We start from the raw sequence: 25,905 nt of genomic DNA, 5'->3' as shown, positions 1-25,905 counted from the left end.
TGCTGGGGATTGAATGCCGGGGGACGGCGGTGCGGGCGGACAGGTCGGTCGCCAGGTGACGGTGGACATGGCGACCCTGGTGCTGGACAACGGCGCGAGCACGGCTAAGATGGGCTTCAGCGAGGAGGGCGTGAGGTGCGTCCTGTCCTGTCCTGTCCTGTCACAGTGCAAGCGGCCGCTGCCGTCTACACACCTCCCTCCTCCAGCTCCGACTAATGCAATTCTTCCCCCTTACAGCATTTTGCCCAACTGCCAGTTCCGATCCAGGACTGCTCGCCTCAAAACCTTCACCGCCAACCAGATCGATGAGATCAAGGATCCCTCTGGCCTGTATTTCATCCTTCCCTTCCAGAAGGTGGGTGCCTGCCCTGACCCCTCTGCTCTTGTGCCCGGCGGCCATGGGTTGTACTGGCCAAGATTTTGAAACAAAAGAAAACATGCAATGGCCACAATGAGATAGGTTAAGAGATTGGAACTGCATCTTTAGTTTATGTGAAGATAGACACAAAAAGCTGGAGTAACCAGGTGGGCCAGGCTTGGTTTAGCAATTGTTCTGCCCAAGACCACAAGAAACTGCAGAGTTGTAGATGGATAAATGCTTTATTGTTGATAGAAAACAGTAAGATACATCCAATTTGATGGGTGGGTGGGTGACGTTTTGGGTCGAGACCCTTCTTCAGACTCGTGAGATCTGTTAATCTCACGAGTATCCCCGCCTGTCACGCGGGATTCCGGGGTTCAATTCCCCGACGGGGAGCCACATGCGGGATCATGCCAGTGTTGCGGAGACACACAAAGTTTTCTAATGTCTAAAGTAATAAGCTGGAGTTCGAAGAAGATTGCAGTAACGAGTCGGAAGAAATTTGGATGTATCTTACTGTTTTCTATCAACAATAAAGCATTTATTCATCAAAAGACTGTTTTAAAGCCATATCTGGGAAGAAGCTCTGAAGGTCTCTGTGAGTGAGCTTGCATGCATTTAGAAGACACCCCCTTCAACCATTCTCATCCAAATAGCAGCTTGGGTGCTAATTACCTGAAAGATATGAAAATTAGCTGCTACATTAAGTAGCGTTAAGAGGAGAAGTTATTTCTGAATCTAGTGGTATGTGCTTTCAAGGTTTTGTATCTTCTGCAATATGGGAGAGGAGAGAAGAGAGAACGGCTGCTGTTCTGAGGCAGCGTGAGTTGCAGATGGAGTCATGGTTAGGGGTAATAGACTGGGCTCCATCTACAACTCTGCAGTTTCTTGTGGTCTTGGGCAGAACAATTGCTAAACCAAGAGCTGTAATGTATTCCAATGGGATTTTTCTATAGTGCTTCTTATAGAAATTGGTAAGCGTCGTTGGAGACATGAGAACTTTTCGTAGTCTTCTGAATAAGTTGAGACATTGATGTGCTTTCTTTACTATAACATTGATGTGATTGGATCTGGACAAATTATAGGTGATATTTATGCACAGGAACTTGAAACACTCGACCATCTCCACTTTAACACCATCGATGCCAACCAGGGTGTGACACCACCTTATTTCCTCCTGTCATAATAATAATAATAATGGATGGGATTTATATAGCGCCTTTCTAATACTCAAGGCGCTTGAGTATTAATGACTATATAATGACTAACTCCTTTGTCTTTCTGACACTGAGAGAGTGGTTGTTGTCTTGACACCATGTTACTAAGCTCTCTATCTCCTTGTACTCCATCTCAATGTTATTTGGGATCTGGCCCACTATAGTGGTGTCATCTACAAACTTGTAAATGTCCCTGTACATTAACACTATCCTACACCCACCAGGAACATTTTTTTTAACATTTACCAAGTCAATTAACCTACAAAGCTTTGGAGTGTGGGAGGAAACCGAAGATCTCGGAGAAAACCCATGCAGGTCACGGGGATAACGTACAAACCCTGTACAGACAGCACCCGTAGTCGGAATCGAAACCGGATCTCCGGTGCTACAAGCGCTGTAAGGCAGCAACTCTACCGCTGCGCCACTGTGACCGCCCTAGTTAGAACAGAATTTGGCCATACATAGATATTATAGCAAGAGGCTGAGAACTCATGTGTATGGAGAATTAACATGGAGGATGTTTTGTTGCCTACCTCTACTGATGGGTGTCTATGGGTCAGTAGCTAGAGGATACAATTGCAGAGCCTACTCCTAGTTCCAGGAGTTTGAAGATGAGTTTGGTTGAGATTATGTTGTTGAAGATTGAAATATAGTCAATAAATAGGAGTCTGACGTAGGTGTCCTTGTTATCCTGATGATCCAGGGATGAATGAAGGGCTGGGAGATGGCAAATTGTCAATGTGCCGATTCAAAATGTCGACAATTACATTCCCTCACCACTGCTGTTCAAACCGTTGAATTCCTCCAGCAGCTTAATTTTGTGTACTCCTGCGTATTTGTACTCCAAGATTCCTTTACTTCTTTACTCCAGTTAGGTTCCTATCTTCCTGGTAATATGTGACTTCATTTATTGTCAAAGTGTACACTTATGTTGAAATGTATTTTTCAAGTACTGTAATCTACAAGTGTAAATTAAGTAATTCTGTTTTGATTTTGTTTTCCAAATAATTAACATAAGTAATGGACAACAGAGATCCTGCTCTTGCTGGAACCGATATTTCACCTTCTGCTCAGAAGAGCAACTCAAAACTCACTGACTGCATCCTGCTACTTCACTAACTTTACAGTTTTTTACCTCATACATTTAATCTGTCCTGTGGCATATTATTGAATATATGCTTCAGTATTCGTGTCTATTCAGCTACATTTATAAATATGTGCATTTCAGAAATAGTTACTGAACAGAAAAGTTAGAGTGGCTATAAATTGATTCTTCTTGGGTTAGAGGCGTTGGTGGGTCATCATAATGCATTTCGTTGTCTCTGTACTGTACACTGACAATGACAATTAAAATTGAATCTGAATCTAAGGGTCAGTGTTTGGGTTATTTGCAATTTGTATCAACAGTTAGGCCGAGAGAATTATATTTCCAAATTAATAAGGACATGGCAGATTTAATCTAATGTGGGTTTGCTCTAGTTATTAAATGATAACCTCATTGAAATTATTGTGGGGAAAAATAGAAGGTGGAGATGAGGCAGTATGTTCTATGGGTTGTTAATTCACATCCTTATTTTGAGTAAACTTCTAATTTTACTTCGGAGTCACGTGAGTGACTACGTGAAGAACCCCGCCAGGACGCATGCGTGTCATATCGCTTTCACGCTTGCGAAACGACAGGCGGGGTGGAGCGTTCCCCCGCAGCGGTAAGTTTGAAACCGCGACCTGCAGGTAAGTGATTTACTCTGCGGTAGTGTTTGTCCCCGCGCTGTTTTTACACGGGGGGGAAGCTGGACAAAATAGTGTCCACAAGTGCTGCGAGTGAAGCTGGATGGGGAGGACCGCGAAGTTGCGGGAGCCAGCAGCAGCTGAAGGCACAAGCCCCGTAAGGGATCAGCTGTGCCGACTTTTGGTCCAGCGCCGGCCAGAACACCACGGCCGGGCGGGAGACTATTCAGAATGGGGCCGTCGACTTTGACAAGTCAAAACGGCAGGAGGCGGGGTGGAACGACGTTCCCCCATAGCGACAGTTTAAACCTGGACTTGCAGGTAAGTGAAACTGCGGTCTTTATTCTCCCCATACTGTTTCACAGGTGGGGAAACATGGAGAGCTGTGCAAACAACGGCAGGCGGCACAGGAATCACCCGTAAGGGAACAGCTGTGCCCGACTTCGCTCCCGCACCGGCCAGATTAAACACCATGGCTGGGCGGGAGACTATACAGAACGGAGCCGTTGGCTTTGACAAGTCAAAACGGCAGGAGGAGGGGTGGAAGACGTTCCCCCTTAACGGCAAGTTTTAAGCCTGGACCTGCAGGCAAGTGATACTGCGGTCTTTATTGTTCCCATACTGTTCTACAGGTGGGGGGAAACATGCACAAGGCAAAGAAGTCGACCAGAGCTGGCGGGGGAAGACCGCGGAGTTGCGGACGCCAGCAGCGGCCGGCGGCACAGGAATCACCCGTAAGGGAACAGCTGTGCCCGACTTCGCCCCCGCACCGGCCAGATTAAACACTGCGTCTGGGCGGGAAGGCAAGAAGAAATCCAAAAGAGTCGAGGACTGATGAGTCCGACTTTGGGCGGCCAGCGACCGTGAGCGCTGGAGCCGGTTGGAGCGGCTTATGGAGCCGAGCTCCAACATGACAGGCTCCGGGAGATGGAGTCTAGTCACTGTGGGCACTATGTAAAACCCACAGCAGCACCTCTTGTAGGGCTGAACAGTGCATCTCCCTCGTCAGAGGGGAGTACTGGGGGGTCAGTTCTGGGCTGACCCTGAAGAGGGGTTTTGACGAACAAAACTACAAGTGTGCAGGGGGTGCAGGAAGGCAAAATCTATTGGTCATGGTGTCAAAATACATACAGCCAGACCACGATGGGCACCACTGCAAAAATACTTGGGACCAGGAAACTGCGCATCCCTGAATGTTCCAGTCATGGAAATAGCATCTGGAAATATGTCGGAGCAGGACTTAGGAAAGCCCTGGGGCTCATAAAGGCGACAACATTAAGGATCTCCTACAGCCAAAGACAGCACCCTTATGCACCCACCAGCAGAACAAGAGAAGCTGGTGATAGCTCAAAGGCCGGGCATACAGGACAGCGGTCTTTTAGACCATAGCCCAGACCGGCCTTTCTGGAAGATGTGCAAATCCCCAACCCAAAAACAAACCTAGACACCGGCGCCTCAACCTCCACGAAGACCACACAGAAGAAGCAAACTTCCACTGGTAACAATGGAGGTAGGTGGGTCTGGTCCCTTACAAATTATAGGAAGAGTGGATAATACACACATTGGTGGGAGATTACACTCTTTTGGATACATGGTGTATATTAACTACAGACACTTATATCCTAAGCAGTATCGAGGGATATACCATTGAATTGTGCAAAAGGGGTAATGCGTAAACCCAACACGATTGGCTGGATTACATTGTACTATATATTCAGTACAAAATGGGAACTGGTAACTGCTAAAGGACTGATTTCCAAAGGCTACTCCATGGCTAGCATCGACCTAAAAGATGCTTACTATTCAGTGCCTACACGGACTGATCACAAACGTTATTTAAAAAAATTCAACTGGATGGGACAGCTCTGGCAGTATAGAGCTCTACCAAATACATAATCATATGATCATACTAATTGTGGGCATAACTTTGGAGTTGGCCTAACTAGCTGTAACAGCCACCATACAATTGGGTGAAAACTGGGGTTATCATCCATCCAGTTAAATCTAAACTAACGCCTACCAACATAATGGATTATTTGGGGTCCACTATTGACAGCTCACATGTCGGTGACTTTACCAAAGGACAAGGCTACAGTCTTAACTGAGGCCTGCAACAACCCCACTGACATCAGTGAACCGTCTATCAGATTGGTAGCAAGTATAATTGGCATATAGTGTCTGCCTTTCCAGCCACACAATTTGGACCTTTGTATTACCAAAAATCTACAAAGGGCAAAATACAAATACTCAAAGTTAATACTGGTCATTTCGACAGACCAATAAGCCACCAATCAAAGCTTATGGAATTAAAATGGTGGAGGGATAACATTCGGCATTGTTCCAACCCTATCGTTATCAGCAAACCCTTAGTGGTACTACAAACTGATGCCAGTGTGCTTGGTTGGGGTACTACCAATTTCCATCTCCATCTGTGGAGGTAGATGAAAGGCACAGGAGGCATCATTATCACAGACACTGGGCATAAACTACCTGGAAATGTGGGGTGCGTTCTATGGCCTAAAGTCATACTGCTCTGGGATAAATCACCAGCGTGTTAGACTACAGAGTGACAATCTGACTAATACAATTTGATAATGGTGTATCCAGAGAAATATTGGAATATCAGCTACTTACCTACCAGGTAACCCAAAATTCAGTGACAGACATCAGGTCACGCAAATTCAATAAAATAAGACTTAATCACCAGTTACCAAACTGTGTTTCTTGGGAACCAGACCTGGGACAGCAGGGACAGATGCTTTTCACTGCATTGAGGGGGCAATTGTTTATCTATGCATTCTCTCCTTTTCTGCATCATCAGTCGGGTATTACGAAAAATACAACAAGACTCAGCGTCTGTTAATTGGTAGTGCCGATTGGCCTACTTAACCATGGTTCCCTGTGATACTCAACATGGGTTTTAACCATGCATCACCATCCTGAAACAACCAGATTATTGGTTCATCCCATAACAGGGGAACCCATCCATGTCAAAAACAACAAACCTATCAATTTGTAGAGTCTAAAGAAACCTCTACTGCAACTGGGACTGGCGGACCGAACATTGAACATTATCTCAGCGGGCCACAGACAGTCCACCAAAAACTATATCTGGTATACATCAGGAAATGGGAGATATATTGTCACAGAAACAAAATCACCTACAGTTTGATGAACATAACGTCTGTTCTCGAATTCCTGGCAGGCCTCCATTATGATGAGGGGCTCAGTTACAGTGCCATTAACTGCGCCAGAAGTGCCCTATCAACATATCTATGGTGAGGATCAGAGCGTAATTCTGTTGGGACTCACCCCTGGTAACCAAACTTATGAGGGGAATTTTTTAATATCTAGCCCCCAAGAACCAGGTACTCTCTAAATGGGATATGAGTATTGCCCTAACGTTGCTAAGGAATTGGTCTCCAGCAACAGCTCTGTCCCTGCAAAGACTGACGCTTTGGTCACGGCACTAAGGGTACAGTCGTACATAAGTTAAGGCTGGACTATGACTTCTTCAACAGGAATATAACGTTTCATATTACGAATTAGTCAAACAGAACAGACCGGGATCATCAGGCCTCAAAATAGAATTTAGGGATTACCCTACAGATATCGTCTCTGTATAATAAGACAATTATTGTTCTATATGGAGAACACCAAAAACATCTGAGGCTATGAGATGGCACTACTAATCAGCCACAAACAAACCCACAAAAAAGTGTCGGTTCAAACTATTTCCAGATGGCTGAAACAGATTTTAACAACAGCTGGGGTGGATACTAACATATTCAAATCTTATTCCGCCAGGGCTGCAACTACATCGGCAGCTATTGAGTTGGATGTACCAATGAACCAAATCCTCGAGACAGCAGGATGGATCAGGGGAAAATGTTCCAACTATTTTACCACAAACCAGTAGTTAAACTGGAACTTTGCAGAGCCAATTTTAAGTTCTGTAATATAATTTCACCCCATAAATAGGGGCTATAATTTGTTGTTAACAATTTATCATGGATTTCAATGTTGGATTCATGTCTAAACATGTTAACACAATTCCTCCCACAGTCAATTAAGGCAGATGTGATGCATGGACTCGTTTCCACGGCATGAAATCACAAAGCTTTGAAATCTTCACGTAGTTACTCATGTGACTCCGAAGTAAAATAGTAAGATTAAACGAGAACTTACCAGTTCGAAGTTTGATCGTTATTTTATGAGGAGTACGTTGAGGGAATACGTGCCCTCCGCTCCCACCCTTGATCATATACTCAACTGGTATTTTCTTCTCTAATCTTACTATGTTCAGTCATTACAGTTATCTGTGATTTCACACCGCTGCTTTGAAGAATGACACGCATGCGTCCTGGCGGGGTTCTTCACATATTCCCTCAACGTACTCCTCATAAAATAACGATCAAACTTCGAACTGGTAAGTTCTCGTTTAATCTTACTATTTCACACTAGCAACTCGTATTTGATTTTGTTACACTCAGTATGGAAAAGTCTGTTTAAAACTCTATTTAACAGTTTTTTTATTTCTTTAAATGTGGTTATATTATGCTGAATACAATTTCTTATTTTAGGGATATTTGGTTAACTGGGATGTTCAGCGGCAAGTATGGGATCACCTGTTTGGGAAAGAAAAGTATAAGGTAAGCTCTATTGTTCTGCATGTAAAGGTGTTTAGTTTTTATCAGTGTGAAAGCAAACTTTTAATTTTTGTGATCCATCATTCCAGAAGAAGCACATCAAATCTAAACTATTAAAGTTCTAGATCATTTGTAATGCTAATTTGCAACATATATTCTAGATTTGGAGTAAACAGCAGTTATGGAAACTGTTAATGGAAAAAGTATCAGGAAAAAAGTATAAATAAATGTAGCAACCTTAAAAAGTTTAACTTTGATGGAGCCACTCCACAAAGCTATTTAGTAGTTGTGAATTTGTTCTTGAAACTTTAAAATTCCTTTCCACTAACTGCGGTGTTTTGTTGATAGCACAGCTGTCTCTGAATCAGGAGGTGATCATTTTTGCTTCCCCAGGAGCTGAAACTTCATTGCAATAGTGCTACATTGTTGGGGAGGTCTCTCATGGAGGTGTTGTTACAAGGAACTGCAGAATTGGAATCTTGAACAAAACAGAATGCTGGAGTAACTTAGTGTAGAGTAACTTAATATAATTTGATATATCTATGGGAGGCACGATGAAGCATTACAGAATTTTACTTTCCTTGCATGAATAAGATTCAATCTGAATGCTAACTGAATTGGGTCCAATCTACTTAAGGATATTCAGTGCATTATAATATTTCTGGTTTGTTTTGATGTGGTATCTTCTGATTAATGGTATTTGCAAGGCAGAAAAGCTCAAACATAAAACTTTAAATAGGTGTATTTGTTGCTAATTGTGCACCAAGTAACAAATGTGGATTGATTTGATATAGACCCAAAGTTATTTTGGTTGATAGATATGATGCCTCGAGTACTATTACGATTTTCAGCATTGAAACAAAGCACTTAATTTGAGGTCAATCCTTGCATTTAAATTTCAACTGAACCTCATCACGTCTTCTTTATCTAATCTATCAACATGTTTCTAATACCTTTAACAGCAATCTAGATTTTTATTAAATGCAAATATGCACCTTATCATATACTCAACTGGTATATCTTCTAACCAAACTCTGGGTAAAGCTGCTTACTAATAGAATATTGATAAGTAAGGCAGTGAAAGGCGACTGCAGGTATAAAGGATTGCAGAATTGAGGCTAGAGTCAAACCATCCATGTCCTTATTAAATAGCAGAGCAAATATGAGAAGTCAAATACCTATTCCTGTTGTGTTGCTGAGTTTATGTTAGTACATTATGCTGAGTGATTGTTGTTTGAAAGCACTGTTACTGACTTTCCCCTGCATTTTCATAACTAGTAGATGGATAGGGTGATAATTGAGCAATTTGGTTTTGTTATTTTGACAACAATTGGCATTTTGCTCCATTGTTAGGTAAATCCAAATTTTGTAATTGTGCTGGAATAGTTCTGGAGCACTGATTTTCAGCGCAATAGGTCTGATGGTATAGGGACCCATCAATTTTGCTGAAAGCAGCGTGCACAACTTTCTTTAAATTATGTTGTGTGATTCATGTTGGCTGAAGTCAAGCTTTTGTGATGGTGGGAACCTCAGAAGGAGGCTGAGATTAATCACCCATTGGGCAATTCCAGCAGAAGATGGTCACAGCAACATGGGGCTTTTATGCTCTCATGCTGGGTCAAGCACTGCTAGGGTTGGGCATTTTGTAAGAAGCAGTCTGATTGCAGTTTAATTTTTCTCCAGTGTCCCTGGGCCTGATAGACATACAGAACTGGATCTAATCCATTTGTTGTAAAACTGTTGTACAATTGTTTTATTGAAGAAATTTGACTTGAAAGTAGACCAATCTTTTAACTTCACTAGGTTGATGGCTCATTTGTGGTTAAAGACTTGGATAGGGTGGATGTGGAGAGGATGTTCCAACTAGTGGGAGATTCTAGGACTAAAGGTCGTAGCCTCAGAATTAAAGTACGTTCTTTTAGGAAGGAGATGAGGAGGAACTTGTTTAGTCAGAGGATGGTGAATCTGGAATTCTTTGCCACAGAAGTCTGTGGAGGCTTAGTCAGTGGATATATTTAAGGCTGAGATAGATAGATTCTTGATTAGTATGGGTGTCAGAGGTTATGGGGAGAAGGCAGGAGAATGGGGGTAGGAGGGAGAGATAGATCAGCCATGATAGAATGGCAGAGCAGACTTGATGGGCCAAATAACCTAATTCTACTCTGATCACTTATGATCTTATCATCTTATCTAGTGTTGCTTTTGGCACTCTCCTTAACATCTCTTGCTGAATTAGATGTGGCTACCCATATTGACGTTAAAATGATGAAGGATGATACAAACCATGAGGTTATGATTTCTGTTTCTGTTAGCTGAAACTTCCTCATTTTGAGTTGCAAGATCCTATTCTATTTAGCTTAATCCTGATTTATTTGTTATATTGCTTCCTGTAGATTTTCCAAAATTACTATAAATGGTTTTATAATGGTTCCTTAGTGCATCAGTAACCTTCCTCTCCTACCATAATGGTTATACATTCAAACCATCTAAATGTTAGCTAAGTACTTACTTGATAGACAGGAAAAATAATAGAATCTTATCAAAATGTATCTTAACTGTTTAAAAATTTGCATTTAGGTGGATTTCCCTGAAACCAATATAATCATCACTGAACCGTATTTCAATTTTAACTCCATCCAAGAATCAATGAATGAAATCTTATTTGAAGAATATCAATTTCAAGCAGTCTACAGGACAAATGGTGACTGAACACACTTAACTTTGTTTCAAATGAAGTCGGCCAACTGCAATTACAGATTATTTGATGAACTTTTACAACCAGGAAAATGATTTAGATATTTTAAATGTATTTTTCAGCTGGTTCATTGAGTGCTTTCAAGTACTTTCAAGAAAATGGTTCAGAACTCAGCTGTCTTGTGGTTGACAGTGGCTACTCTTTTACACACATTGTTCCTTACTGTAAGGAGAAAAAGATGAGTGAAGGTATTTGCAGGTAAATTATAATATGTTTCCACATGTTCTTCAATATTGCTAAATATTACATCAAGTTTTAAAATTATCTATTTCATTAATTCTAACAAATCTGTTTTGATTGCAGTCAACTATTAAAGCTTTGATTGTAAAACATTCTTGCAATTACAACTTTAATCTGGGGTATTAACAGATTCCACTGTACTATTGTAGATCAATTGATCACTATATTGTCCAAGATATATCACTCTGGACTAGGATTATTTTGCAATCACATGAGAATGTCCAGCAGCTAGACTTTGCCTGCTTGGATGATGACTCTTGCAAATTTAAAGATTGGTTTTATTACTGAGATGTATATTTTTGGTTTGTTAAATTCCAACATTATCCCTTTGTACACTTGAACTTGATTCACTGCTGTACTGTACTTTATCGGTATCTCATCTAAATATCTGCTCGGATAGTTTGCATGTTCTCTTTAAGCCAAATTGAACTTCAGTTCATTTGACATTCACATTATTTAGGTTCTGGCATTTATTGGCTGTTCTACAAGAGAAGCACAAAATAATTATATGCCCTTTCCCTTCAGGATTAATGTTGGAGGGAAGCTGCTTACAAACCATCTTAAGGAACTCATATCCTACAGGTAAACCTTCCAGTGATTTAGCCGATCAGGAACTATTTGTAGCTGACGATGTGTTATGGGGGATTCTTTGATTTAGCAAGGGATTTGTATCAATAATTGTCACAAATTATTTTTGCTGGGGATTGGATGGTTTTAAATAATCAGTTATTGTACTTATTATAGATAATTAACAAAATTATTGTTTTCTTTACACCATACTAAATCTATTATTCACCAAAGCAATACTACATTTAGGTATACCAACAATTTGCTTACTAAATGTACTTGACCCACTATAGATTCTATATGTAAACAAATGCACTGATTTTAAAGGGAACAAATTAGTTGATCAAATTACAGGCAAAACTATTTTAGAATATTCATAGGATAATCTAAAGTGTGTGGTTTATTGAGACAAATTGAATATAATAGATATTATTTTGAATGACGCACAGATTTCAATATGTAAAATGAAACAGTTCAATCAAAATCAAATATATTAATGTTCAACAAGTAGCCTGATGTAAAATGCAATGCCTTTGTATAGCGATTAATAATAACCTTTAATAACTGTCAATGCTTTCAGTTTACAAACTGACTCACCAATAATGATCATGATATTTGATGCATTAATCCTGCTTTTTAAACTGATAGTAACAATGCTAACTAATGCCATGCACAATTCTCTAATAACTATATTTTAATTTGAGTTTGGAAGGTTCTATCGGGTACAGAATTAAAGTACAGAGCAGGTCATTTGGTCTAAACCTGTGGGAATGGATTGCAGTAATTTGCTTCATATTTTTCTTAGCCCACTTTATCAGCATATCCTTCAATTCCTTTTTGTTCATATCCTTATCTAGTGTCTTAAATCACACTCCAAGGCATTATGGTGTTTTCAATGATTTTACAACAATTTAAAAAAAAACATACAAATGTTCGAAATCTAAAATAAAAAATCTGGAACATGCTGGAAACAATTATTTTATTTTTTATTGTATATTATGGCTTGCTGGGCATGTTCATTAGCCTTAGCAACAGTACACAGACAAAATCTCTCTTCAGTACATTAGATAATTTGGTGGCATGCTTTCAGAGATATTCCATTTGTTCTACCCAACTTTTTTTGTTGTTTTTTGTTGTTGTTTTCTTTTGTTAACTTCCGTTAACATGCTTCTCTTTTTTCGAGTTCTTACTTGAAACTTTTCCTGTCTCCTTTCCTACAAATGCTGCAACACCTACTAAGAATTTTCTGAATTGAAGTCATTTTTTACAAATGCATTTTTTTTTCGGTAACTGCACTTGTAACTCCACTTTCTCCTTTGTTGTTTCCCATAACCACAACACAATTAACTGAAGTTGCACAGAGCATCTTGGATTTTAAAAAAAAAAACTGAAGTGTGCCTAAAACCATATAGATTCATACTTTTTGATCTTTCTTGGTTGTTCAAAAGTCATTTTGGCCTACACAGTTCACAGACGTACTGTATAGCCACATTTCTAATTTGTGCTAGTTGTGATCCTAAGCACAATTCATCAGTGCCAGCCTTAAGCCAATTGGACCAATTGCTCCCAATTGGGCCCCGCGCTAGGCTGTTGGGCAACACACTCTGTCCCCTCAGCAGCGACCCCAGTGGGTGAAATTCCTCACCGACAATAACACAGCCCTGCGGTTAACTCTCAATACTGTCACCACTTTCCGGGATACTATTCCCATATCCCTTTCTGCGCCCACACGTACCAGTATTTTACACCCGGGTCACGGGGGACCAGTTACTACAACTTTACTTCAGACAGTTACAGTGAGCCCGCCAGCAGATGTGTACACACGCCTGATGTTACCAGGATAGTCACTGACCGGACAGCTGACTCTTATCTGGAATTAATCAGTCAAGGTGCATCTAAAGCAAACAGCGCCATCCGCTCCCAAAAGCAGCAGTTACCAAATGGAATAGCGTTTGATTTATGCCACACACTCGCATGCATAAATGTGTGGACACAATAGTTCCTTCATTGTCACGTCCACCAAGGTACAGTGATATTATTTTGCATAGAGATCAGTGTGATTATTGCTGTACCCAATAACACTAGCACATAATGCACATAAACAGGTACTGAGTCTATAAGCAATATCGCCAGGTGTTGGCACCATTTCACGGTCCCAAAGGCCTGTTGTAGCCATCGTATCAACAGAAACATCATGTCCCCTTCTTCCCCCCCATTCGCACACAAAACGTGTGTGTGCATAATACAGGACCCAGTGGTAAGCCACGGCTGCGATTGGTACATGGTACAAGTGTGTCAGAAAAAATTGGTACATGGTACAAGTGTGTCAGAAAAAAAGTGGTCAATATCAGCTTCACAAGGCTGAAGCTTGAGGTGCTGCCGGGAGCAGTCGTGCGGCGAAAGCGTGACGGCAGTGACAGCAGGTCACATTCCCCGCTCCCTCCCATCAACCTCGGAGCCTTCCGATTCCCGCCCTTCAATCCCACACATCGGGAGGGAGCTGTACAGGGACGACATTCTCCCTGACCACAGACTGAAACATTGATTGCAAGGAGCTGGTTGCAACCGCAGAGCCCATACAGAATATTAGTAAACCTTCATTAAATAACGCGTGGATTAATGCAATTTAATGGTAATTAGCAGCTACGGTAAAGATTGGAGGCCAGTGGAGATACTGACAGTCAGACGAGAGCAGGGGAGAGTAAGACAGTGTATAATCCATAGCAACTTAGAGTACAATTTCATATTATATACTAAATAACAGGGCTGAAAGACCTTGGCTGGGAACCTGGGGCTCACCAAAAGTGTTCCCAATTGGGCCCCGCACTGCCTAAGGCCGGCCCTGCAATTCATCATGTTGATCTTGTATACAATGGTGCGAATGTCAAAAGTCTTGGCAGTGAAAATGTTTATTTTACATTTTAAACTAAAAGTGCATTTGTGGAATTCAGTTGTAATTTTATTTTTGTGCACATTGCAGTTTTAAAAAGTTTAAAAAGCAGAGGATAGAAACGTTTTCTGTTTCTGTTTAATAATTCAATTTTCAAAAAAGTTAAACTCTGAAGTCAGCTGGTTAACTTCTGACAGGGTCCAGGTGCCAAAAGGGTAATGCTTATGTTGTATAAAAAGGAAAACCTGTAGCTTTAATACAGGCTTCTATTTTACAATAATTGACACTCAGGAAATATGTTTCCTCATTCCGATTGAATAAGTAACTCAGCGGGACAGCTTTGAAGAAGGGTCTCGAGTTGAAATGTCATCCATTCCTTCACTCCAGAGATGCTGCCTGGCCCGCTGAGTTACTCCAGCTTTTTGTGTCTATCTTCGTTTAGACCAGCATCTGCAGTTCCTTCTTACACAAGAATGTTAAAATCATGAGCTTGCACTTAGTTATGGATAGGCTGTTAGCACTGTTGATAAATGGGAAGTGGTGGACCCATTGTCCTAATTGACTGGCCTTAAAAGGGACACATTTACTGCTTTACATTTCAAACCAGGAGGTGATTTATGAGAATTTGTTTCACAGTAAACCAACATACACAAGAAGTTGTCCTACAACTTTATGCTGAAGAAGAAGAACATACGCAAGCAAACCTTATTTTATCAACTTATTATCAACTCCTTTACAAAGAACCTTTCTATTAGATTTTAGTGAAGGTGTAGCTACCAATTAAAAACAAGAACATGAACTATGTCTCTTGAAGGGATCAGAAGATCATCCCATACCATTCTTTTGAAATAATGCATTGTACGAGGTGCATTATTAATCGTCAAGCTGGGCAGGCCAGTCTTGCATGAATTCATTGCTGATCTTTGCCCCTAAGAAGTTACAGTGCCCTCCATAATGTTTGGGACAAAGACCCATCATTTATTTATTTGCTTTTGTCATCCACAATTTGAGATTTGTAATAGAACAAATCACATGTGGTTAAAGTGCACATTGTCAGATTTTAATAAAGGGTATTTTTATACATTTTGGTTTCACCATGTAGAATGTTTATACATAGCCCCCCCCCCCCCATTATAGGGCACCATAATGTTTGGGACAGAGCAATGTCATGTAAATGAAAGCAGTCGTGTTTAGTATTTTGTTGCATATCCTTTGCATGTAATGACTGCTTGAAGTCTGCGAATCATGGACATCACCAGTTGCTGAGTCATCTCTGGTGATGCTCTGCCAGGCCTGTATTGTAGCCATCTTTAGCTTTTGCTTGTTTCGGGGGCCAGTCACCTTCAGTATTCTCTACAACCTATAAAAGGCAAGCTCAATTTGGTTCAGATCAGGTGATTGACTTGGCCACTCAACAATTGACCATTTTTTAGCTTTGGAAAACTCCTCTGTTGCTTTAGCAGTATGTTTGGGATCATTGTCTTGCTGTAGAATGAACCGACGGCCAATGAGTTTTGAGGCTTTTGCTTGAACATGAGCAGATAGGATGTGTCCATCAATGAAGATAAGTGAGCCAGTACCTTCAGCAGCCATACATGCACAAGCCATAACACCCCCACCACTGTGTTTCACAGATGAGGTGGTATGCTTTGGATCTTGGGCAGTTCCTTCTCTCCTCCATACATTGCTCTTGCCATCACTCTAATATAAGTTAATCTTGTCTCATCTGTCCAGAAGACCTTTTTCGAGAACTGTGGTTGCTCTTTTAAGTACTTCTTGGCAAACTGTAACCTGGCCATCCTACTTTTGTGGCTAACCAGTGGCTTGCATCTTGCAGTGTAGCCTCTGTATTTCTATTCATGAAGTCTTCTGTGGACAGTGGTCATTGACAAATCCACACCTGACTCCTGAGGAATGTTTCTGATCTGTCAGACAGGTGTTTGGGGATTTTTCTTTATTATAGAGAGAATTCTTCGGTCATCAGTTGTGGAGGTCTTCCTTGGCCTGCCAGTCCCTTTGCGATTAGTAAGCTGACCAGTGCTCTCTTTCGTCTTAATGATGTTCCAAACAGTTGATTTTGGTAAGCCTGAAGTTTGGCTGATGTCTCTAACAGTTTTATTCTTGTTTCTCAGTCTCATCATGGCTTCTTTGACTTTCATTGGCACAACGTTGGTCCTCATGTTGATAAACAGCAATAAAAGTTTCCAAAGGTGATGGAAAGACTAGGTGCTGAGAGCTCTCTTATACCTGCATTAAGGAGGCAATTAAACACACCTGAGCAATTACAAACGCCTGTGAAGCCATGTGTTCCAAACATTATGGTGCCCTGAAATGGGAGGACTATGTATAAACGCAGCTGTAATTTCTACATGGTGAAACTAAAATGTGTAAAAATGCACTTTAATAAAATCTGACAATGTGCACTTTAACCAAATGTTTTTTTTTCTATTACAAATCTCAAATAGCGGAGTACAGAGGCAAATAAATAAATGATGAGTCTTTGTCCCAAACATTATGGAGGGCATTGTATGTAAGCTGTTTTCTACAAACCTAAAGCTTGGACAATCCCATGGCTCGATGATGCCTCCTTCTCCCTCCCTGCTGCTACTTCTTGAGACTGTTCTTCCCTCTTCTCACTATTTACCTATATTCTATCAATTTATTTGCCTGTATCGATACTTGAGCATTTAAATAAATGTTTTCTAAAGAACTTTTTGTAGTAATCTTGCCAATAGAAAGTACAAGGGGGAGGATGGGGTGGGTAGAAACAGGGGGGCAGATATTAGATTGACTGGAGCAACTAGAGGTAGTTCCATTCCATTTTTTAAGATAATTCATTCTGTGCTTTTAAAGCAAAGTTTGATGAAACACAATACAATTTGGAAAGCAATTAACTGCAACATATACATTTTAACTGTACAGGTTGAAAAGACAGTTGACAAAACCAAGGTCCTTTAGCACTACCACTGACAAATTGCAGACAAATATCCCAGTTGTATAACAACATTATGTTGTTATGTAACAACACAAATTTCAATGATAAGCAGGCAGTATTAAAATACATGATTTTTTTTAAAGATTCAGTTTAGTTTAGATTTTTTTTAAATTAGTCAATGATAGATTTTTTAAAAATCTAGGAATTTTCGGTGATTTTGTAGAAAACACTGCAAAACACAATCAGTGCACACTAAGGAATTAATAGAAGAAAATTAATGGGGGAAAAACTAACATAATGACATGATTTAAAATCTTTTTGATCTATTAGTGGAAATTAGTGGACTTTATTAGTGAGCCTAGTATTTATTGTTCATCTCTTTTATCCCCTGAAGTGGGACAATTAAGAGTCACCAATTAGGTGGTTGGGAGTCAGATCATATAAGGATGGCAGATTACTGATTCCCTCCCCTGACGGACTTTTGCAAGCCAGGTGGATTTTCTTATGACTGTTTGGGATTTGCTGATGTTTTTGATGTTAGCTTTATAATTCCAGGTTTATTCGGTTACTCGAATTCAAATTCACCAGCTGCTGGAGTGAAATTGATCAATGGTCTAGACTTCTAGATCCTTGCCCAGTCACTTAATAACTAAACTACATATCCAAGATGGATGTCAAACCGTTGAGAGGATTACTAAAGATTAACTATTAAAACCAATAAATTACTAATATCTCCACAGTTGCAGAATCTCACTCAGCATGTTTAGGCCCATCTGACATTGGTATTGGAGTGATTTGGCATATTATTTCAATCATTTTATCAGCACACTTTATGAATATTTTGGATTAAATGTTTTTATTCACATTTTTTATTTGATTCAAACTAGAATGCGTGAGCATATTCTCAGGATACTGATTGCAATCTCCATCTCTTTCAGACAATTACATGTCATGGATGAGACTCATGTCATGAATCAAGTGAAGGAAGATGTATGTTATGTATCACAAGACTTCTACAAAGACATGGAAATAGCACAGTAAGTAAATACTTGGTTGGAACTTTCAATTGACTTCCTTTTAACCTTCACAGTTGGGATTGCTATTGATGTAAGTTTGACTATTTGGGAGATGGAGATTAGTGAAAGACTAGCTCCATATTCCTTGGGTACATTTCTTGCAGCAATAATTTAATATGTCTCTTGATGTTATCTCTATATCTTTCCTGGATTACTGCATTTTCCATCTAAGAAAGTATATGGGGGAAGTCAGAAACAGGCTTGATGAGTGTCCATGTGGAATGAGATAGTCCCTCATATGTAACCCTTTTTCTTGTGTACCCGAGGGAGGCTTTGTTTACCGGTATCAGTTTTTTAGGGGAACCCGGCTTGATTTCTACTTTGGCTTTATGAGTAGGTGTTTTAGTTTCCAATAATAGACACCACTACCTCAGAACACATGACTGGGTCTGTAAAATTGAATTGAGATCTATCGAATTTCTCATCATTAGATTAGTTTTTGAATTTGAAAGGGGGAAGAACAAAGGACCGCTGTGAGGGAGGGAGAAAGGGGGAGACAAAGGTGGATCTGGAGTGAAGAGGAACCGCTGTGAGAGGGAGGTGGGGAAGAACACCAAAGGAGGTCTTGGCAAGGGATACTTCAAGTTCAAGTGTTCAAGTGAGTTTATTGTCATGTGTCCCTGTATAGGACAATGAAATTCTTGCTTTGCTTAAGCACACAGAAAATAGTAGGCATTTACTACAAAACAGATAAATGTGTCCATATACCATGATATAAATATATACACACATGAATAAATAAACTGATAGTGCAAATAACAGAAAGTGGTTGGTAATAGTCAGAGTTTTGTCCGAGCCAGGTTTAATAGCCTGATGGCTGAGGGGAAGTAACTATTCCTGAACCTGGTTGTTGCAGTCTTCAGGCTCCTGTACCTTCTACCTGAAGGTAGCAGGGAGATGAGTGTGTGTACAAGATACTTTGTAACTTTGTCAGTGCCCTTTACATGACGATCAATTGCATACCTTGGATATGCATGTAAAGAATTTTACTGTGACATGTCACAAGTGACAATAAAGTATTTAATTCAATTTGAATTGGGTTTCATGTTTATATACTTTGATTAGTTTTAAGTTTCTTGGAGGGAGAAAGAAAGGAATCTACCTGAGAATAGCAGAGAGCAGGTAACATAGATTCCATAGGGATGCTACAATAATAGTGATCTCATCCTCTGAATGGTAAAGCCATTGATAATTATGGTCTAAGATTCTACATTCAGGTTTATTGTAACTTACTGCAAGATAGATCATTAAAAAATACTGCAAGATAGATCATTAAAAAATTGGAGGGCTAAAGCATCAATTAGATCACATATATCTCTTCACCAACACATGAACTGACTCAATTTACCTGTAAGAAAACAGCTAATGACTGAAAAAGTAAAATCAGCAGATCTAAATCCATAGTTATCCATTCTACTTTATAACATTTGGGGGTTTACAACATTTTTCCACTTTCTGCAGGCTGAAAGGAGAAGCAAACACTCTAATGAGAGATTATGTCCTTCCAGACTTCAGCACCATTAAGAAGGGTTTTTGTAAGGTAAATCACCTGGAAATGTTCTTGTTTTAATTGTTACGTTATATAAGCACTGAACAGTAGCTTTTCATCTGAAGACTATTTTTTATTGCAATATAGATGTATTGCTCATACCATTGATTGCAATGGTAATGTGTAATGTGGGGCTTCATTGGGAAGGGAGATTATGCTGTCATCTGCCTTGTTGTGCCTGTTTTTTTGGGGAATCTCTCAATTGGGTTTGTTTTGCTGATCTTTTCTAATTTAGCCTCAAGAGGAAATGGTTTTTAGTGGAAAATACAAGACAAGTGAACAGATTCTTCGGCTAGCTAATGAGAGATTTGCCGTTCCTGAAATCCTCTTTCATCCTTCTGACATTGGCATTCAGGAGATGGGAATACCAGAAGCAATTGTTCATTCTGTGCAAAGTTTACCTGAAGGTGAGGAGCTGCAGAGTGGAATCCATTTTTCAAACAGTTCTTTGTGAATATACGTAAGAAGGAACTGCAGATGCTGGTTTAAACCGAAGATAGACACAAAAAGCTACTTCAGTCTGAAGAAAGGTCTCGACCCGAAACATCACCCATTCCTTCTCTCCAGAGATGCTGCCTGTCCAGCTGAGTTATTCCAGCTTTTTGTGTCTATCTTTGTGAATATACGTTATTTATGAAGTGTCTTTTGTGCCCTTTTTGGTAAATCTGTATCTGCATTTCCATGTGCCTAAATTATTATCACCTGCATTCAGCAAACACCTATTGCATGAAATTTATATACCAGCTTTACTGTTGGAAAATGTTCCATGCATTCCACAAGATTATCATCAAAAGAATGTCAACACTGAGCATCTTAGGAGGTATTCTGATAGGTGTCAATTAGATGGTTTTAAGAATAAGTGAAAGGTGAATGTAGCAGAAGACTTTAGGGAGGGAGATCCAGCATTGAAATCATAGTCATATTGCTCTGCTGCTAAAGATCAAATGATGAAAATAGAGGCTGTGCAAGAGGCTGGAATTTGAAGTATAGAATTCTTGGTATGGCTGTGGGGCTGGGAGCTGGGGAAAGGGAGCTGTAAAGGTATGGGAGGTTATGGAAAAAAATGATAATTTTAATATTGGTATTGGTTTATTATGTGTACCAAGATACAGTGAAAAGTTTTTGTTTGCATGCTATTCGTTTAATTCAGATAATACTATACATGTATCCTATCACGCCATATATAAGCTCAACAGGTAGAGCAAAGAGAAACATATCAGTTATTTATACCAAAATATAGTTTTCAGCATTCTAATGTAACAGTTCCAGATAAAAAGTCCCATGTCTGTGCTGAGGTAAGTTGAAAAATTGGTACTGTACCCTGGCTGATAGGAGAACTGTTCAGAAGTCTGATAACAGAAGGGAAGAAGCTGTTCCTGACTCTGGTGGTATGTGCTTTCAAGCTTTTATATCTTCTGCCTGACAAGTGCAGGAGTGGAAATGACGAGTGGAAAAGATTCTTGCTTTTTGCTGGCTGCTTTCCAGAGGCATTGTGAAATATGGAGGGTATCAGTTGTGAGAGGTCTGGTCTGTGTGATTGATTGAGCTACATCCACAATTCCCTGCCTCAAATCAAGACAGTCTTACAATGTGCTCATTCTTTGAAGTTATTTAAACCTAATATATATATATATTTGTTTTAACTAGAGATGCACCCACATTTCTATAAGAACATTGTCCTGACTGGTGGTAACTCGCTCTTGCCAGGGTTTAGAGATCGTGTTTATGCTGAAGTCCGATCTCTTACCCCAAGTGAATATGATGTGTCGGTTACGTTACCTGAGAAGTAAGTCTGTTCACACTTCACTTCAAAATGTGTTTGATGAACTTTATCAAACTTTATTTTGGAATATATTATTTCCTTATATTTGCAGTCTCAACCTATGCATTCTGCAATGCAGGTGGAGGATGAGCAGATAACCCCAGGATTTCCTGCTGTGCCTGCCAGCAACTTATCTGAAATGCTCCCAGCATGAACTCTTGCTTGTCATTTTAAATGTTCATTCTATTTTAATAGCCTGAAGGAACAGTGTGGCAGAGGATGCTATTCCATCAAAAGGCCCAAAGGTGATCATTGCAAAAACCTGCCCAGTCAGTTCCAATTGCCCCACCCCCATCTTTTTCACAGAGCTTTCTTTTCAACTTTGAATATTTATAAAAAGTGCTAATTGATAACTGCTTATGAAACAGTATTGCCCTACAAAACAACAAATTCCAAATCACTAAAATACTTTTCCCTGCTGTTGCCTCTGGATTTTCTGCGTCACTTTAAATCTGTTTTATTTTATCTTAGATCCTTCATCCAGAGGAAACAGGTTTTCTGTTTGCTTACTCTTCGGGATTTAAAAAATCCTTTTTCAGTCTCCTTAGATTTTTCTTGTTCAAAGAAGCACAATTGCTACTTCTCCAATCCATCAATTTAGCAATAATCTTTGATCTGTTCGAACAGTTTCCCCTGCATCTCTGCACAATCTTCTCATTCATCCTATAGTGTGATATATATATATATATGTCTGCGATTTGCTGTTGCAACTTTTTTTTAACCTCTGTTGAAGCTTCCTTACAATGTTGTACTATTAACAAGAGAGCCTGGCAGATGTTTTTTTTTCTTGAGGTGGTTACTGGAGTATCTCACCCCCTGATGAGGTAAGTGCAGAGGAAGATAGGAAAATAGCAGCTTGGGGATCTGGAACAGAGATGGGAAACACATACATGGAAGCAGAGGAAAGGACATTGGTACATTCCAGACATGCTTTGTTCCATCAGAACATTTTGTGCATTTATGTGGTGAAGAGTCTAATGTCCTTCCAGTACTGAAATTAGTCAACTTGGATTTTGGTAGATGGAGATCCTCCGTGCCAGGCTTGGTGTGAAATAATGGACATCTTTTACAGAATTTATTTTGCCTTTCTCATGTAATTCAGATCTTTAATGAAGGAGTAATGTTGGTTTCTTTTTGTTTCAGTCCTATTACGTATCCGTGGGAAGGAGGAAAGCTGCTTTCTGAAAATGATGATTTCATGGACATGGTGGTTACCAGAGATGATTATGAAGAAAATGGGCATTGCATCTGTGAAGACAAATTTGACATCTGATGCCAAAAACTGTTGAAATGAGAGAAATTATTACTTTAAAGAAAACAATCAAGATCCTACAGACGTGGTAATGTCACTCTTCGAATGGAAGAAAGTATTTTATTTATCGGTGCAGTTGTTGTGAACTGTTTGATAATAAATCTAATAACTGCCATAGTGGTGGTGAGAAACCCTGCATTATTGATGAAGCAGCCCATTTCCCATGGCTTTATTTGAGGCAGTCTGTGTTTGTTATGAAAAAGCAAAATTTGTATGTACTGTAAATCTGATAAACGTATTGAGAATGCTGGAATTCAGACAGCATTCAAGAAGGAAATTGAATGAATTCTGATGAACATTTGATCAGAGCTAGACAAAGTTAGTCTAGCATATTTCAGACCTACATGAGAGTGCCCCTCGCCTTTCTCTGGTATTTGTTGACTGTATTGATGCTGCTGCCTGCTGTCTTCAGTTTTGATGCCACATTCCACCCTGCTGATCTGTCCCTGGCTTTTCCTATCTCATTTTAATTTCTAATTCCGCGGATAGTTCAATAACCAATATCCATTACACAGTCCACAGACCTCCTCAGATATCCAGACAACACCCTATCAGCCAGTCAGAAATAATTCCAAATATATTCCCTTCCAGCACCAGGTCCACAGTTCTTCTGGTTACAGCTCTGAATAAAAGTTAATGAGTGAATACAAGCACCCAAGGACAGTTTGGGGAAACTTCCCACATTTTCGCTCCCAGAGTGCATGCATTTTTCACTGCAATCCCATTCAAAAAAGTTTTGCACAATGAATTAAATTAATTGCATGGTCCAAACGTAGGAGAAATTACTTCCTCGGAGATAACGCGGTAAGTACACGGAACTAGGAACGCTGTTGCTATGGTGCAAGCTGACTCGAATCGCTTAATCACGGCTGCAGATTTGTGTATAAACAAAAATGATTATAATGGGGGGCCCCCATTAATGTGCCTTAGTATAATTACATTAATGCATGACGCTGGCATGACTAACGTGGCGCTGCATACTCTGTACTTGCAGGCAAAGATACCAGAGCATGACGGTAATCGTGAAGCCAGTTCCCAAGATGGGGTAAAAAAATTACCCATGACCTACTACGGCTTTTTCGCCGAGTGGACCATCTTGCTCTTGCTCTTGCTCTAGTATCTTTGGTTAAAAGGCTTGATCAATGATCCATGTATATGTTGAACATTGTGTCCTGATCAACTCTCCTTGTTAGTTTCCCAATGAACTAGGCTGAAATGCCTGTTTCTGTTCTTAATTCTATGTAGTCAATGGATTTGTGCCAGTTCATTTTATTTTCTACTTTAACATACAGGGAACAATGCCTTTCTTAAAATAGTAGCAATTCGGTTCAGATGTATAAAACTGTAAGGAGCATATTTTCTGACAATTTTACCTTAGAGTCGTCATTAGACAGGCAATTCTGGTCAGACTCACAATTAGGAAAGTGGAAGTTCATCTACAAAGGAGTTAATAGTCTCACTTTAACCTGTAGATCTTTATATATTTATATTAAAAAATGTACACTTCAAAAAATGAATATAAACCTGATGGAGCTGGAATTTTCTTTAAAAGTAGACAGAAGTCTGGGTTCAGTGTTTGTGAATTTGCTTAACTTTTCTCTCAAGTTGATTTTGTGTTAACATCTCTGCAAATTTGAATTTAAAATTCTATGATCTAAGCAATTTGATTGCTGTATTATTGGAACTGCTCTCTTTCAGATGAGATGTCTGTTCTCTCATGCAGGAGTTAAAAATGTGAAGGCACTATTTTGAAAGAACAGGAGAGTTGTGTTCTGGGCATCATCTGAGATTCATGACACAATAAAATATCAGATTGTCATTAACTGCTTTGTTTGCGGATGATTGTTTGACTGTAGTATTTCTTATGACTGACAATATTACATGAATGCAGATTACTTCAGGATGTTCAGAGGTCATGATCCTGTATAAATTCAAGTCCATCTATAAATTAGAGTCTTATTTGGTGCAAGTCCCTAAATAAGATCTAAAGAAGACCAGCAGATGGCAGTATTTCTTAAATTGACAAAGATAGTCTGAAGGTAGAAAAAAATGCTGGAGAAACTCAGCGGGTGAGGCAGCATCTATGAAGCGATGGAATAGGTGATGTTTCAAGTCGAGACCCTTCGATCAGTCTGAAGAAGGCTCTCGACCCGAAACGTCACCTATTCCTTCGCTCCATAGATGCTACCTCACCCGCTGAGTTTCTCCAGCATTTTTGTCTACCTTTGATTTTTCCAGCATCTGCAGTTCTTTCTTAAACAAGATAGTCTGAAGGAGTGGTTGGGGAAAGTTTATCTAATTTGCAGAGTATCAAGAGTTTCAGCATGAAAACATTTGTAATGATTGAAAGTAAAAATCAATGTTACTTTGAACCTCAGAGGCCACATGTGTCTAGCATATCAGTTAAGCAAAATTAATCTTTCAAATTGTTCCAAAACACTGGAGATAAAGGTGAGCATTTATGTTTTTGTGGACGAGAGGATTTCACAAAGTTAATATTCAAACTCCAATCTTGCAAATACCAGAGGCTCTCGATAATTCTGTGCAATAGTCCTGTTAACTTAAAATTATGCCATAAAAATAAGTTAGCAATCGGTAGCAAAAAAAAATACTTAGATGAATTACCATGTTGATATCTCTGGTACTTTTCAGGTTACATGGGATTTAGGAATATCAGTACTTCAATTGTTCTTTCCAAAACATATGTGAAGAGCATTATTCCCAGATGTTTCCCATTCAGGACTTGGCACAGTTAGGATCTGGCTTGTGTGGAAGAATGTCAATGGTGTGGGTCAGCAATTTAC

General features: G+C 39.7%; 1 protein-coding gene across 1 annotated transcript; it reads left to right on the top strand.

The window, feature by feature from the left end:
• The first annotated feature begins 5 nt into the window (after nucleotides 1-5).
• Nucleotides 6-24,924, top strand: actr6 (actin related protein 6). The gene is made up of 11 exons (XM_033039676.1): nucleotides 6-135; nucleotides 238-355; nucleotides 7,890-7,958; nucleotides 10,533-10,656; nucleotides 10,773-10,908; nucleotides 11,476-11,532; nucleotides 18,281-18,379; nucleotides 19,880-19,958; nucleotides 20,203-20,374; nucleotides 21,615-21,753; nucleotides 22,933-24,924. Exons 1-11 carry the CDS (start codon nucleotides 14-16, stop codon nucleotides 23,060-23,062), a joined length of 1,245 nt encoding a protein of 414 aa, XP_032895567.1. The 5' UTR covers nucleotides 6-13; the 3' UTR covers nucleotides 23,063-24,924.
• Nucleotides 24,925-25,905: the final 981 nt, after the last annotated feature.

The sequence above is a fragment of the Amblyraja radiata genome, chromosome 21 (genome assembly GCF_010909765.2).
Source record: "Amblyraja radiata isolate CabotCenter1 chromosome 21, sAmbRad1.1.pri, whole genome shotgun sequence".
In the NCBI taxonomy this organism is placed as follows: domain Eukaryota; kingdom Metazoa; phylum Chordata; class Chondrichthyes; order Rajiformes; family Rajidae; genus Amblyraja; species Amblyraja radiata.
This window is presented reverse-complemented; position numbering and strand designations above follow the sequence as displayed.